General features: G+C 35.8%; 1 protein-coding gene across 3 annotated transcripts in view; it reads right to left on the minus strand.

Annotated features, from left to right (window-relative positions):
- Window positions 1-142: 142 nt before the first annotated feature.
- The window catches only part of uba7 (ubiquitin-like modifier activating enzyme 7), a 79,521-nt gene continuing 63,055 nt past the window's right edge, over window positions 143-16,608 (minus strand). For all 3 annotated transcript variants that reach the window (XM_051707084.1, XM_051707083.1, XM_051707085.1), the window contains 3 exons: window positions 5,311-5,412; window positions 3,255-3,346; window positions 143-1,177 (listed from right to left, as the gene is read on the minus strand). In XM_051707084.1, the coding sequence (XP_051563044.1) occupies window positions 1,048-1,177; window positions 3,255-3,346; window positions 5,311-5,412 (324 nt within the window). In that variant the 3' untranslated portion in view covers window positions 143-1,047. The remainder of the gene's footprint in view (window positions 1,178-3,254; window positions 3,347-5,310; window positions 5,413-16,608) is intronic.

A 16,608-nucleotide genomic window follows, 5' to 3' on the forward strand; every position in this document is an offset into this window, starting at 1 on the left:
AGAATCAAATTTAGTCTTTCAATATAACATAATTAATTACCAATCCTCAACAGAAATATCTCAAGTGCTATGCAAAAATTCCACTTCATTTTTAGGAAAAGCAAATTTTTGAGAAATAAACAGCAATGATGTGAACAAGATGTGCTTTTTGAAATTAGGCTTTACTAATGGACTGACAGAATAACATGATATGTTGACACATACATATTGAAACTCTTTTCTTGGATTTTAGTACCAAGAATTCAAGTCTAGAACTGGAGCCTTGTAACCAGAATGCTTTCTAGTCGCTTTGTGAGTAACACTCTCACTGATTTAATGTATTTAGATAAGAAAGCACACAAAGGTATCTAGGTGATTAAATGAATTAACTGGAGCAGACAGAGCTTGTTTAGATCCATTTTGGGGACTGATTAGCTGTCTCTTTTACTCTGTATTTCATTGTTTTGTAATTGTTTTTATACATAACAATGGTCGAGGGGTGAGTAGTCATGGGGTGCATACAAAGGGATGAGGGCTGGAACTAACAAAGCACAGGAGTGATATCACAGAAGATTGTGGATAGACAGATGTTTTTTTTAAAAATCATTAGCTAAAGAACAGAATTAATTCAATGCTATTTCATTTACAGACTGTTAAAAAAATCATAATTAAGACATGATTACTCAAAGTCAACATGAAATTAAAAAATCAAAACCCTATTTGCTTTGTTAATACTCTTTCCTGGCCATATAGTCCACAATTTATCAGTGCAGATTATTCCAAAGGAAAAAAATGTCTGTCTTTAAAATCAAGTCCCTCCCTGCATTTGATCTGGTTGTATATCATGTTTCATTCAGAGTAAAATACATAAGTAAACTAGTTTGCAAGAAGCATTTCATGTTGACTTTAAAAACAATTTTCCAGTTAAAACATTTAAAAACATTCATATTCAAGTGATTTTTATGACTATTTAGCAGATAAAGTTAGATTTGGAGTAAATAAAGATACATTATTAGTTGACAACCATTACTTTGGTCATATTTCTGGTGATATTTCCACTTGCTGACATCACCTGAGGTATCTAATGGGCAGGGTCTTCTCACATTCCTCATCCTCAGCAAATGAGGGAATGATCTCAAACATCTGCTGGAGAGCTGGAATCTTACTCTTGGTCACAGAACGAATCAAATCAGATATGCTGCAAAAATTCAATGAAAAACAGTTCAATGAATTCAAACAATAAACATGATCTCTTTACTGAATAATTCGTCTCATTGCCATGGCTATTAATCAAGATTCTATGTTTGTATCTGTCAGTAAATTATAAAAATAAAAGCTTTTACAGCCATTGACAGTCACACTGAAAAAGTGTCAGAATTTTCATCGCTTTTACATCCTGACACACAGTTTATTCCATGTGGTATGTGGGCCAATCTCGCTCCCGAAATGCTGCCAGATCCGGCTCAAGCCTATTTTGCTATCTGGGTTGATTTGAGACATTAAAATAGTTACAATGAATTCGTAATGTATGTTATTGTTTACTGACATATGAAAGGGTGTGGCATGGACTGTAACTCATAATTGGAAACAAGCAGAAAGTCCTGTTATGCCTAAATAACGTGCTATGTAATGGGATACAGAAATATCCTACAGTATCCAAAACAGTGTTCTCTGGTTGTACAGTGCAAGTTTTGACAAACAGGCCATTTCTGCATGCTTTCCATGCTTGTTCATTTGCGGAAATAGTGTTTGTTGTATTCTGCTTATTCTTATTTGTAAGAATAAACTATTCTTCTGCTAAGTTATATAGTTCTCTATTCTAACTATGGGCTGTTTGCGGTTTCCTAGCAATGCAGCAAACGGACTCATTTATAGTAATAATGTACGGACATAGGTGTGCGTTTATAGTCATTTTAAAGCAGCTTTGAATGCGGCTCATCAAATCAAAATCGGTTTTGTAAATGCTTTTATATCTCGTTTAAAGGAATAGCTCACCCATGTCATTTCAAACCCGTATAAACAAAAAGGAGATGTTTTAGTGAATATCGTGGTTCATCTTTGCAATACAATGGTAGTTGATAGTGACTCACTTTAAAAGTGACCCAAACATATCATAAAAAGTAAAAAGTAGTCCATATGGCTTGTGCAATATATTCTGAGTCTTACTGCACAAGTCTTCTGAGAAACAAATCTTCGTGAGAAATTGAAGTCTGTTACGCATTCATTAGCGCATGATAAAACCAGTGGAGAGCATGTTTTTGCAGTAACTTGTTTAGCTCTAAAACACAAGCTTTTCACTGAAAAATGACTTAAAGGTGTGTTTTCTAACCTAAAAAAAACCGCATGCCTTCAGAAGACTTGGAATATGTCACACAAAGCCCATGGACTACTTTTATGATACTTTTTTGTCCCTTTTAAGCGTTAAAGTCTGTATCAACTGTATGAGTCACTTAACTGCCACTGTATGGAAAAGAGGGTCCACAATATTCATTAAAACATCTCCTTTAGTGTTCCACACAAGAAAGATGTTTTTTATTTTATTTATTTATTTTTTTTTTTGGATGAACTATTCCTTTAGCTCTTCAGAGCTAAGTATATATATAATCAAAGTGGCAGCTGTTTTAGTAACACAGGAGGATGCAGCACTTGACACTGGGTAATAAATTACTTCAGTTTCTTTTTTGCCTTAATTTGTCCTCTGAGACAAATTTAGGTTGCAACAAGAAGAGCCCAGGGAGGAGCTTGAGATCTATAAACAGACTGGTGTTGAGGGGGAGCATGAAGGTGTGTGTCTTTAAATGACCGTCACACTGAAGGCTATGTACATCCCCTAAGGAAACCCCTCATTATCCCAAAAATAAAACAAACACACTAAGGGACAACAATGTGAACATACCAGTGTGTGTATGATTGTCTATCGCTCTGAGAGTGTGTATATAGTATTATGTCCTAAAAGCCCAAGTTTACACAAATGTAGTAAAAATGTGCTTATGTTGTGTTTCTTTAAAATAAATGCCATATGGTTTGATATTTTGTTATCTAATGCAATGATGTTCAGACATTTTGTTTGTCTTAACTGTCCAAATACTTTTTTGATCCACTGTATAGCTATGCATACTCTATTGTACCATATTATATGCAAGTATTGAATTAAAGATGATGCAAGTTAAAACATGCAAAGGTAAATATTAATATTGACAGCTTTTATAAAGTTAGGACATGAATATTGTTTGGAGCATTACTCTCAAAAACAGCCATATAACATGGATACACACCTTAGCTTTAGGCGATCGCCATGATTCGAGAGATCGCTGTACAATACAGCAGGACCGTAGTACAAGCCAGTGATTGTCAAGTTATAGTTTTCCTGAAATGTGAGGTAAAAGAAAGTGTGAACTATTGAAGCATGTACTATTGGCAAACCTTTGTGACCTGAAAGCACACACACATTGACAAAATGTCTATTCAATGAGCACGATTGTACACCGATTCTGCTTTATAACAAGGTCATGTAAAAGCCTGTAACTGCTTTCCTTTTTTGGGGTAAGATCATAAACGGTTTAATCGAAACATAGGCACAGGTAGATTTTCGCCAAGTACTCCGATTCCGTGTTGCATGTAAACATCTTTTCTTACCGGCTTATTCAATGTGCGTAAGTGTTGTGCGCATGACTGTTTATGTTTTTACGTCAAAGGTAATCTGATGATTTTAAATCCCTTGTAAACGTGTTGCTGTGATTCTTGAATAAACAGATTTCTGGTTGTAATCTGCATATTGATGTGGATGTTAACACACACACTGTGTGTATTTACATGTTTAGATGTAATCTTTAGCGGGTATGCTAATAGTCGCTAAAATGCGGCCTCAAAATGTTATGACATTCAGCACATTTTTGCAATGTTTATGCTTTTAGGATAGGGTATGCTTTGTTGTTTGGCCTGCTGTTAAAAGTTCTAGCATCAAACGTTCTAGCCTTTCAAAGTATACCCTTTTGAACGCTAGCCCGTACAGATGTTTTCACACATGCGCATTACGAATGCTTTGTGATACTTTTTAGTACAGTCAACTCTAGGCACATGCGAAGCACAGACGCCTACTTGTGCGCAAGGTCAATTAAAAAATTCTGGGCTGCATGCGTAGAGTCCCTGTGGAGTGTGTGCAAGATGTAGCGGCATGCGAAAAATAGACGCATACTTCAGCATTTAGAATGTATGATTTTGCTCTTTTTGAAAATGTTTTACTGCAATTGTACACAAATATGATGCTTAAAACAGAACACCTGCTTTCTAGTTATTGCATTGACCACGTTTACATGCACTTAAGAAAATGGTTTATTCCAGGGTTTTTGCAGAAAGTGGCATTCTGAAACATCATGTAAACAATAACACCGTTTTCCTTACGGCATTTAAGGGATTAAGAGAAAGCGATTTAACACACCTAGGTTTCTCCCGGAGAAAGCTGCTTATGTGGCCATGTAAACACAAGCAGCGTTCTAACAGGTTTTTGAGGAGTGCACATGTGCGTAAACAGACCGAATAACAAACGTCAAAGGATGGAGCCCAAAAACAAGTCAGCAAAACATTTCTGGGAGTACAGTGGGAAAAGCACATACTCTATAAACTATACCCATTTATAAACACCACTGTAAAATATTGACGGTCCCTAACGTTCACCTATATGCGCTGGTACATTGAGGGAATCCCGGAGTTTTACATAAAGGGAAACCCCACTTTTGAAGTGCAATTCCGCTGCAGGTTGCGAAAGAATTTAAGGAAACAAACACAGCAACAACTCTGGAATATCTGGAAATAAAGCGAAGCAACAGAGAATAAAATAGTGAGGTTTTCCTCTGATACAATGTTTGTTATTTTCACAAGCGCCGCTGGGAAATTACGTTGCTGTGGAGAAAACTGCTTACTGACCAAGCTGCATGTTTACGGGAGAAAAGAGTACGGCGCTTATACAGTGCATGTAAACCAGAACGCTGCTTTTTGCAATACGCCGTTTTCTCACAATAACCCGCTTCTCGCAATAAATCTGCGAGTAATCCATGTAAACATAATGACTGTTTTATAGACATCTCGCCAATGAATGTGAGTTTACTGGGTAGTTTTCCTTATGCTTGTTAAAAAGTTTGGCTCACAAAATGAACACATTTCTTGCTTTGATTCAAAAATACAAATAACCGAACTTTGCTTTCACGAAAGAAGTATTCACCTACAGTTTATGAAACTTAAAACTTAAAGAGTATATAAGAGAAAATGGGAGATAGACTGTTGAGTGTTTATGTTGTGTTTGATAGTTCATGTTGACAGCATGTGTGCTTTAACCTTAATGTGTTTCAGCAGCTCCTTCAAGGTCATTTCCTCTTGACCCTCACGCCGGCCCTGGACCAGGAAGTCGTCCCAGAGAGAGAAGTGCTGTCCTGCAACCTGCCGACAGACACGACACATCAGCTCTAAACACACATGCTTCATAAACATCAACACAGATCTGCCCCGCACTTATACTAACTTAATTTAAGGGACAGATTTAGTTAGAACATCTGAGAAAAAGTTGATATTTAACCCTGGGAGACCCAGCGTAACAGAGATGCAACATTTGTTTACAGCAATTAAATAATCTTTTTTCTTTTTTGTTTTCACAGTAGCAGACACTTTGAACTGTATCACAACAGTATTCAGTGGGGGAAAATTGCATATTAAATGTCACAGCTTACTAAAGTCACAACAATAGTCACCTCAAGAAAAATTGGCTTAAAAATCAAGATTTTCCTATAGACTGCCATAGTTTTCTGAAGTCACACAAAATTCAGCCCAAAACTAAATATGCCGAAAAATCAAGATTTGTTATATAATCAGTGGCTTCCTTAAAAAAAAAAAAAAAAAAAAGATTAACACAAATTTGACACATTCCAACTGTTTGGTCTAGACTTGCTAATCTGATATATCACCTCTGTCTGACCCCTGTGTGTCAGTTACTAAACAAGTTAACTAACCCAGCTGTAAAAAACAAAACAAAAAATCAAACGTGAAGTTACATAAATAAATAAAAACACAAATTGAATTGCCGACTAATTTTTTAAGTAAAATCAAAGTGTTGCCGAAATGGTTACAACCTGTAGTGATAAGTTTGTTGCACTTTTTCGACCTCTTTGAATTTAATTACTAAAGAAAATCAAGTTAAAACTCTGAAAACTCAAGAATGACAAATTATTGTGACAAGTTAAATGGATGGAAACAAAGATATTTTTATAAACATTTTTTGCAGTGCATAAGCCTTCAAAGAAGTAAATTAATAGTAAGGCTAGCATGTGTTTCAACCACAGTAACTTCGAAACCAATCAATTTGTCATGCTGTGGTTGCAGACAACACATTGAAGTGCATGCATAAACTAGATATATCTACTCCACCCATTCTGTGGGCATAACTTCACTTTTTGAAGTGGAACTCTCCCTCTGTAAAAAATATCCCTGCACGGTTTCTGTCATCTTGGCACTCAGTCATTAACTCAAGGTTTAAAGAAAAACATTGAAGACAAAGTATGTATACAACATACTGTAGCTATATGAGAAAATGTACGAAGGCAAAAGGAAAGAACCAAACATATATCAAGGAACCCCAATAAATAAACTCACTGAATGTTAAGGCTCCTTCCAATGAAATGTGAGTTATTCTAACCACACATGACGGAGTATGATGACAACGTTAACCACTTTGTGGGAGGGTTAAAATTATCATGTAATGTGAAAACCTCTGGGAAAAATGTAAATTCCTGTTTAAAGACCTGAAAGCCTCTTTAGATCCAACTCTTTTCTGTTGTGAATCTTCATAATCCCGTCAGTTGATTGTATCTGTGTCACGGTGCCACACTTCTTATGCTTTGCCTTATCTGTGCAATCTAAATGGTGAAAGACGATATTTCTTACCACAAACATACTCCAACATTTGACTAACCCGGCTCCTCTTGTATTCTCTTTAATTGCTGTATTTCATTAATATGGCGAACACAGACTCCTAAGCAGACGTGACACAATAAAGCAGTAAGCGTTTAAAGCAATCTCTCCAAGTAAAGAGCTGTTTTCCTAACCAGCCTCGACTGTGACAAGCAACAGGACATTTTGTCAATGCTTGGTTTCGATTTTTGCGGCATCACTCTGGTTCCGGAAATAAAAATCCCATTAATATTTTCTATTGGGGAATTTATTTTAACTTTAACTTATAAAACTTTAAAGACAGACCTAACGTGTCGCCTAAGGTTGTTATTCGATGGTGTATGCTTCTGTTGAAGACTCCAGTCTGCATTAATTCAACTTTATTTTAAAAATTGTGTTTAATGGAATTTGTGCTCAATAATTACACTTTCTATGATCCACAACAACTGTGGCAAACAAAGCATGCCAAAAGAGCTCTTCAGCAAACATCCACTCCCTTGACGCACTGAGAAAGACGCAATCGAGTCGGTCCTCCTACACTCTCAAAATACTTATGTATTTGTATATATACATGTATGAATATTTTGCAATAAATTTAAAATATATCGTTTCTTTAATAATAATCAGCAACATTAAATCAATCGTTTTATATTTTTCCATCATTTAAAGTCGATTAGGTAATTCGCGACGCTTCATGGGATTGTAGTTCCCTCATTAAAGATGTTGAGTACACAGTCGTGTATCTTCGTCTTTTTGTCTAATTTCAAAATAATTTTTGCTTCAAAGCAAAGATTGTAATGTCGTTATTCACCTCTGAGTTGGTAAGTTTGGTGCATGGCTTAGATCGCTTTAATGAAGGATTTTATTAAACCTCTATGGAAAAAATGAAAGGGAAAAGTACTTCAGAAACTCTATTGTATATTTGTCATCAAATGTGTTCTAATTGGCAGTGATTGTGTGCATCATTTTTGCTTTCAGTACGGAAAGACAAATTAGCTGGAGATGAGAAAGGTGAATGAATGATGAATCCAGATGAGAATGGATTACTTCTGCTTAGATTTCCCTCTTTTGACGATTTTTTCATCCTTGTATTGATGCTATTTTGTCTGGCCACTATCACCACTGGCTTGCTCACAATGATCTTTGTAAAGGCAATATGATTATGAACTGAAAACCTAGCAATGTTTCCTTTCAATGTGAAGTTTAGATGAAATAATGTTGCGTTTGTTACCATTGACCATGGAGAATGAGAAAACTATGAAGGCCCGGGGCCAAAGCTCTGAGGTCATCACTTTCTAAATGGAGATATGCCAAAATTCTCATCTGTTCTTCATAAACTGTATCACAGGCAGCATTGTAACCGGGGCTTTTTCTCCCCTCAACATGTGTCTCTGTGCAACCAATGCAAGAGCAAAGCATTTGTGGAAATACACAACTGTTCAGTAATATGTCTGTACATTATACTGTTAAACATCATTGCATTTTGTCAGCATACAACAATTGAACATACTGTGTATCTACTATTTTAACCATAACATTTACAATTATAGTTAAATGTATCCCAAAACAGGCATTCTAATAACAAAAAAATACTAAATATTAGAGCTGTCAAAATTAGCGTTACAATAGATTTTTTACGCGATTATCGCACATACCAATTACATTTTTTATTAATCTCCGTGTGAGTTCTGAACACTGGTTGGAATAAGGCGGAACTTTTGCTATGTGTCAGGGGACATTACACTGACGTACACACCACAAACACACACATAAGCGATTCTGCGTCAATGCTAAAGTGATGGAGAAAGGACATCTTAACCATAATTTTTTGTGCACAACAAACCCAGAAAGAACTTTTGATAAACACGACCCGCTGGAGTGAAGCATCTGCATTTCCCCAGCATCACGTTGCGCTTCCATCTTACCTTACAAATCGGATGAAGTATAATTACGTGGCCAGTGCCAGCAATAAAAGCAATAGTTCTCTGCAAGTACTTTTCATGTGGAGGTTAAAGTGGCGTGAATCATGTCAATACGGCTTCACGATTTCTGTAACAAAGTGGATAGCCATGATTAATATTGTGGAGAATGAAGGTTTAAGAGATTTAATGCCAATTGCAATGCATACTATCTGGACTAGTTATTTTAAATAGTCAACCTCCCACTTAGACTTTGGGAAACTTTTAATTTTACTTGAATTGGTGCTATTTTAGTGCATTTCTATCTTTATACTATGGAGGGCTTTGTTTGGAAAATGTTAATAAAAAATTATTGGGGCCTTGGTAGCTCAGCAAGTAAAGATGCTGACTACCACACCTGGAGTTGACTGACTCCAGTCAGGCTTCCTAAGCAACCAATTGGCACGGTTGCTAGGGAGGGTAGAGTCACACGGGGTAACCTCTTCGTGGTCGCTATAATGTGGTTCTCGCTCTCAGTGGGGCGCGTTGTGCGTGGATGCCGCGGAGAATAGCGTGAAGCCTCCACATGTGTTAGGTCTCCACGGTAACGCGCTCAACAAGCCATGTGAAGAGATGCACAGATTGACGGTCTCAGACGCGGAGGCAACTGAATACATTTTTCAAGTGTGGTTAAGTGTCCAAGCAATATGCATTCTAAGAGTAAGAGCTACTGTAGAAGTGTGTATAGTCTAAATATACTCCAACTCAAAATGGACTACAAACTCTTTACAAAGACTGACACAGTTCACATCTTACAGACCAAAACACAGGGAATCATTAGCTTAATAAGAAACAAGTACATATTAAAGGCTGTAAATACTAAATATTAAAACAGATTTAATAAAACACACACACACACACACACACACACACACACCCTTCATGCTCAATTAAGTAGCCAACACTATAAAAAAATATAAACAATTAAAGTAAAAAATCTACCCAGAACTCAACATTTAAAAGAAAGTAACACTTTACAAAAAGGTAAAGCATTAGGTATAATGAACTAACATTGAACAAATGTTTTACAGGATTTATTAGTATTGGATAAATGTTAATTTTTACATTTATTATTGTTCATTGTTATTTCATAATGCATTAACTAAGATATACTAACACTTTTTAACAGTAAAAATTGTACATTTACATTATAATTTATCCAAAGCGAATAAAAATAAATTAAGAAATTAATGTTAACAAAGATCAAATGTTGTGAAAGTATTGTTCATTGTTAGTTAACTTTTACAATTGCGTTAACTAATATTAACATTTACAAGTTGCTATATAGTGTTATCGAATGAAGTTTTGGAAGTCTAAAATTATAAAAGGGCAAAACAAAGAGAGAATCTAACAGAGAGAATCTAACAATTGATGCCACACAACAAAGCGTGTCTATAGCGATGAGTAAACCACTTTGGGCTGAGTAGCGGGCTGACAGCAATTGTTGTGCAACTGGTCGATGTGGCCTGCAACACAATGGCCGATTCTCAGAGACAGGAAACCTGACGCAAAGTGTGCAGCATGATAAGTCGCCCTTTCTGTGGCTTCTGTAGTCTCTTGTGGTCCATGCAGTGTTGTCAGATTGAACTGGTCCATAATAGCTTGATGAATTAACTGTGTAAAAAACTGTGTATTTAAACTGTTTTTAAATAGTCGGGGGAAAAAAGCGTTATTGCTAAAGCAGATAGCAACTCTAAACATATAAACAGCACCTATTTATTACTGATTGACTATTTTCAAAGCACTTAAAATACATTCTTTTACAACATTTGTCCACCATTCACAACATTCAACCATGCACAATAAAATATTAGGATATTTTGGGCAGTGAAATGATTTGTTTATAATTTAATTATAGACTATAAAATAAATGTATTATTTGATGACAGAGTTTGTGTATGAAGCTAATCTTCATGTTACGAGATGAATTTAGTTGGTTATAAGGTTTTTATTTTAAATGTTTATTTTATTTTATTTTTATTGTAAACCACAGGGTCTTTTTTTAGCCTATATCTCTGACAATTTTGAAGGACAATTCTGTTACATTTATTTTCCATGTTTTTGCAGTTAAACAAGAGCTCAATTAAATTTTCTTTGGTTGGTATTTAAAGATTTTAGACTGATTGCAGACCAACGTGGCTGCTGCTCAAGCAAATATAAATTATTAGAATTTTTTTATCTTCTGCGGCAGCTACTGTGAGACATACGGACTCTTCAGGGATTTAGGTACACAAGCAGCACGCAGAACTGCCCTGCATTGTGCGGTTTCCTGCAAATTAACTAGAAAATCATGTCCATGACGACATGGCCCTAATATTATCAGTGGGCTTTTCCAGTGTTTTTGGATGTAACATTTGCAGTCTAATCGTGAGACGTAACTTCTCAGCGAGTGCTAATTACTACTGTGATGACTCATTTGTATGTACTGTATTTTCTCAAATCAGTCGGCAGATAGAGAAAAAAGATTCAGAAAGAAATCTCAGTATAGACTATTATTTCTTTAGATAGGGATAATTTTAAATAAAACTAAATTAAACTGCATTGACAAATTGAAAATGAAGTAGAAATAAAATCTAAATTAAAATTTGAAACATAATAACATTGGTTGTAATGACTAATGGAGCTTTCACTTTCTTTAGTCTATGTTTGAGTGGAGGTAAAAAGCAACCAATAATTGAAATGTCAACAGAACGCAATAAGAATTGTGTTGAAGGACAGTTTTGTCTTCATACACCTAAAGCATATGCTTTCATTCTAAAACCACTCTGAAGTATGTTCAGCAGGATACTAATCATAAAATGTATATATGAAATGCAACAGAGGTGTTTTTGTTACATTTATATTGACAAACTGTTTTTCTTAGTTGTGAAGTTTAAAATAAGCTTAAAATATTGATGTTGAGTTTACGGTTACAATTTTAATTCAGATTCATGAACAGATTCATTTGGACTCGGACTCGACTCGGACTCGCCCTGTTATGGACTCGGTCTTGAGTCCGACTCGGCCCCTTTTGGACTCGGACTCGATTGTTTAAAGACTCAGACCTGACTCGGACTCGACTATGGTGGACTCAAACCCAACACTACCTCTAAGTCTAAAGAGAACCTTTGCCAAAACTGGAACAATGGATTCGTTTTAATAACCTATACAGCTGCAACTGATTTTTGAGTTAGTGCTGATTTCAATCCCTCGAGTTTTTGAATGCCATATGAAGACTGAAGTTTGCTGAATAGTCGAAAAACATAGGTTTTTGCTGTGGAAGTAGAACTAACTTGTTTTTGATTTTAGAACACAGAACAGTTAGTGTCTGCTTAGTCTCTGCCTCAGCGTCTGCTAAGCAGAGATCTTGATTTTTATGATTAAGTCTACGATCATCTTGCCAAGTATGCTAATGGGGATCTGTGGGAAGTTTTGCAAACTGCAATGCTCCTCGTTTATGACAGTGTTAGATATTCCAAATTTCATTGTGGTGAATCACCCACAAAAGTCCAGTATATGTAAGTGCAAAGGCGTAGCTCAGAAAACACATGGCTCCCGGCCTAAACAAAAAGCTGAAAAAGCCATTTCCTCTTATGCTGTTTAACTTTGTTGCTACAGTATAAAAATGATCAGCTGATTTGCCATTGCCATTCTTTAACGTCACGGCAAGGGGATTCTAGTGATTAAATGTTGACGCAACTGGAATCTCCTAAAGCCAATACGTTGCCTAAGGGGCAGAATATGGCAGACAGCTGATCCACAAAGCTCTGACAAAAAATAATACCAATGGCAAAAACAAACAAACAAACAAACAAACAAACACACAATGGGTGCAGGAGTTATTCACTGATTCTTTTTTTTTTGTATATTGTTTTTTTTTTTTTTTTTTTAATGAGCTACAATTGCAAAAAATGATATCTGTAGAGTTTATGGTGCGAATGCTTGCATCAAATGTTTTCATGTGTATCGATACAGCTTTCCCGGTTTGATTCGATTCTGATTCACAAGCTCTTGATTCAATTCTGATACTATTTGTTTTGATTCTGATTCACAAGCTCTCGATTCAATTAGATTCCGATACGATTTGATTAAATTCTGATTCATTAGAGTATTTTTCTGTTATAATGTCTATTTTGTTTGAGAATCCCTCAGCCACTGGGGGTTGTGACAGGAAGAGCATCTGGCATAAAACCTGTGCCAAGTCAAATATGCGGATCACGGATGGTCCGCTATGGCGACCCCTAACGGGAGCAGCCGAAAGAAGAAGAAGAATGTCTATTTTGCTTACAAATGAAAGAAATTCTCTCACAGCTAATGCTGAATTATAAAGGGAGACTTCTAACTAATTAACAACCGGGCTGAAACAATTCAGTTCAATTACAATTTTTTTAACTGATATAAAAAATCAGCACAACCAAAACTGAAGTAAACTTTAAAGTGAATCGATATCGGGATTGTTTGATTGAAAATCGCGATTAATCTGAAAATAAAATTTTTTACCCAGCCCTAAAATTTGAATGGGTAATTCGTGGAAAAAAACTGTTCATGGGTAGTTGAAATTTCAAGCAGTTTTAGCTGTATCCTGTGGTGTGATCAAGGGCGTAGATTTTGATTGAACATTGGGGGGGTTGCAGAGTGAAGCATCTACCCATGTTTCCATTGATCATGGTATAAATCATTGGTACATACCAATAATCTTGGTATGTACCTTTGTTGATTGCCAATGTTGTGGCTGTGTGGTGCAGTGGATAAGCACACTGAATTGTGGAACAGAAAGTCATGGCTTCAAATCTGTCCTGGGGCAATGTGATCTGTGCTTGCTCTATGAGATCTTTGGGTTGTGCATATTTTCTCCTGTTTTTCTCTCTTTAATCTTCTTAAACTCATGCATATCCCCAATTTAAACAGAGCAGGGTAACAAAGGAGACAAGGGGTGACAGCATGGCAGGCAGTCTCCAGAGGTTTGACACTTACACTACAACTATAGTCCCACTCTGAATAGACCCTTTGACATGTTAAAGAGCAAACAGAAGTCAGGCTGATTGTCTTGCCAATGAGGCGCACCCCACCTGACTGACGGCTCGTGCCACAAGGACTCAGTCAATAGAATTTATTTCCTACAAATGGCGCATTTTGGTTGAGTGGCCCTTTGAGTGACATGCACACATACAGGCTTTGTTCCAAACATAGTTAGCTGAATTGCTGTCTACTATCTACATATACAGGTACCCTCTGAGGCCACGTCCACCCCAGTATGTTTTTGGTTGAAAATGATTTATTTTGCTATGTTTACACCTCTCATCCACACTGATATGGCGTTTTCCTTGCCAAAAACTGAGATTTTTGGAAACACTCTCAAGTAATAGAGGCTGGACGGGTCACTCAAAATTAACAGAGGAATTTTTATTGCGCCACAGAGAAAGTTTCAAGTTTTAGAGAAAATTAACCTACGCCTGGCTTACTCATCGATGTCTCTACATATCAGCTGGGATATGAGCAGGGATGTGCCAGGGTATACTAACATTAATAATTTTAGTGGTGGTGGTTTTTAATGGGGGATGCATTTCTCAGAGAGTGTTTTTGCATGATGATAGCTTGCTGTGCATAACAGTGAAAAGCACAGCAAAACCCTCTGCAAAAAGTTTCGTCTCTTTAATGCTTTAGGTTTAGTCTTTTTATGCACTGTTGTTACAGCAAAGCACCACATCAAAAATACATTTCAAGATGATCATCTTCAGACGTTAAATTCTCTGCTGTGAGCAATGTTCCCGTATTTGTGAGGTGCTGTTGAGAGATTAAAGTATTTTGTTGATTCTGTCTGACAGAACTTTAATAAATAGTTGATATCATGAACTAGATGTGTACCCGCAATATTATCTTACAGTTCTGCATTTTTTTTAATGTGCAGCGTGGATCAACCTGAAGCACTCTGGTTCCGTAAGTGGTTTTGTGCCACTCTGTATTGCCTTTCATATAGAGCTGTTTGGTTCTGCAGCATAAATTACACTCTTTCATACCTCAAACGTGAATTTTGAAGATGGCGTGTGTTTAAAAAAAAAAGTATGCAACTCAATACAGCTTCAAAATTAACATTTGAGGTATGAAAGTGTGTAATTTATGTTGTAGAACAAAACGTCCACATATCGTTAAGTAATGTTTACCACAGATCTTATTTTACTCATATGTTGAAAAACCCCATTATAAAAACCCTAAGGAAAATCCCAAAGGTAATCCACAGTGAATTCTCTTCTGGGTTTTTGGACTATAACCTGAAGAGCTCAGTTTCTTACTTTGATAGTTTTGTGCAGGAAGATGTTATAGTTATTTATGTTTTTTATTTGTTGAATAGCCATTAGTCACCATGAGAAAGCCCCTCAAACAACAATAATTCAATATATAATGATTAAATAATTCTAAATTATAAAGTTATATTTAAATATTATATATATATATATATATATATATATATATATATATATATATATATATATATATATATATATATTATAAAAAATAATAATACAGATCATTAAAATGCATTACATTATTTTGGCACACAAGTGAAGCATTAAAAAAGACAATACAAAAGTGACTTTAGAATCCAATGTATTGTTTATTTCCATTTTATTGAACACAAGCCAATAATTGGCCTACAGTTCAAACAGCAATACATTTTGTAATTGAATAAGTCAGTCAGTCTGAGATTTATTATAAGGGCTTGTTTAAGGATGCATCAATATACAATTGCGTTGCGTCATAAACATACTGTTTTTAGGTCACTGTATTAAGTTAAACGAAGTTTGAAACTTAGAAAAACACGTCTTGAGATCCTTGCCTTCGGATTTGCGCTCCATCAAGCTGTGTTTGTACACAAGAACACGTTCTCATCTTGTGTTGTCTGCTCTCCGTAAGTGTGGTTTGTTCTCTGTCTATATTTGCTGCACGTTGCCTATACAGCGAGTTTTGCTTACTACCCGCTGGATAAAACAGGTGGTACGCCATGCCTGAATTGCTCATACGGAAGGAATATTCATTATTACTGTCCAGGGACGTGATTAATTGCGTTAATTTTTTAACACATTATTTTTTATATAATTAATTGCACTGAATTAACACGTTAAATCGACAGCCCTACTAATTATACATTATTATCCTTAACATCGACTAGTCCACTAGTCGTTCGAACAACCAAACGACTAGTCGATTATGAAAATTGGTAGTTTTGCACATCCCTAGATACGAGAAAGTATTATAACAACGAAAACGTTACACACCTCAGCTTTAATTTATTAAAGTAAATCTTGAAAATTTAAAATAATTTCTTTATATTTTATTTAATGTAAATTTAAAATGCTGCCTACATAGGCAGCTCACTAGGCTTTGGAACAAAGCCACAGACACACACAGAGTTGTAAAACAGTGGTAAATAAAGCCCATATAACCCTCTCTTGTACCTCTGCTGACAAGGTATAATTGTCCTTGGGTTAATCAATGGTCTTGTAATTCAGAAGCCTAATTACTATCGTCACATAAGTACATGACAACATGCTTTGCGTTGTGGTTTTTTTTTTTTTTTACACTTTTCCTCACTAATTGGTTTTTTGTTTTTCCAGTGAATACATTTGAAAAACCTGCTGATTGTGGTCAATAATTGTTGCTTTTTACATCAATATAATTGATCAGTTTCTATTGGCCAGGCCAGGGGTCATGGGTGTCATAATGTTGTGTTGTGTAACGCAAAAGGATTGTATTAGAC

The sequence above is a fragment of the Myxocyprinus asiaticus genome, chromosome 9 (assembly GCF_019703515.2).
Source record: "Myxocyprinus asiaticus isolate MX2 ecotype Aquarium Trade chromosome 9, UBuf_Myxa_2, whole genome shotgun sequence".
Taxonomy (NCBI): domain Eukaryota; kingdom Metazoa; phylum Chordata; class Actinopteri; order Cypriniformes; family Catostomidae; genus Myxocyprinus; species Myxocyprinus asiaticus.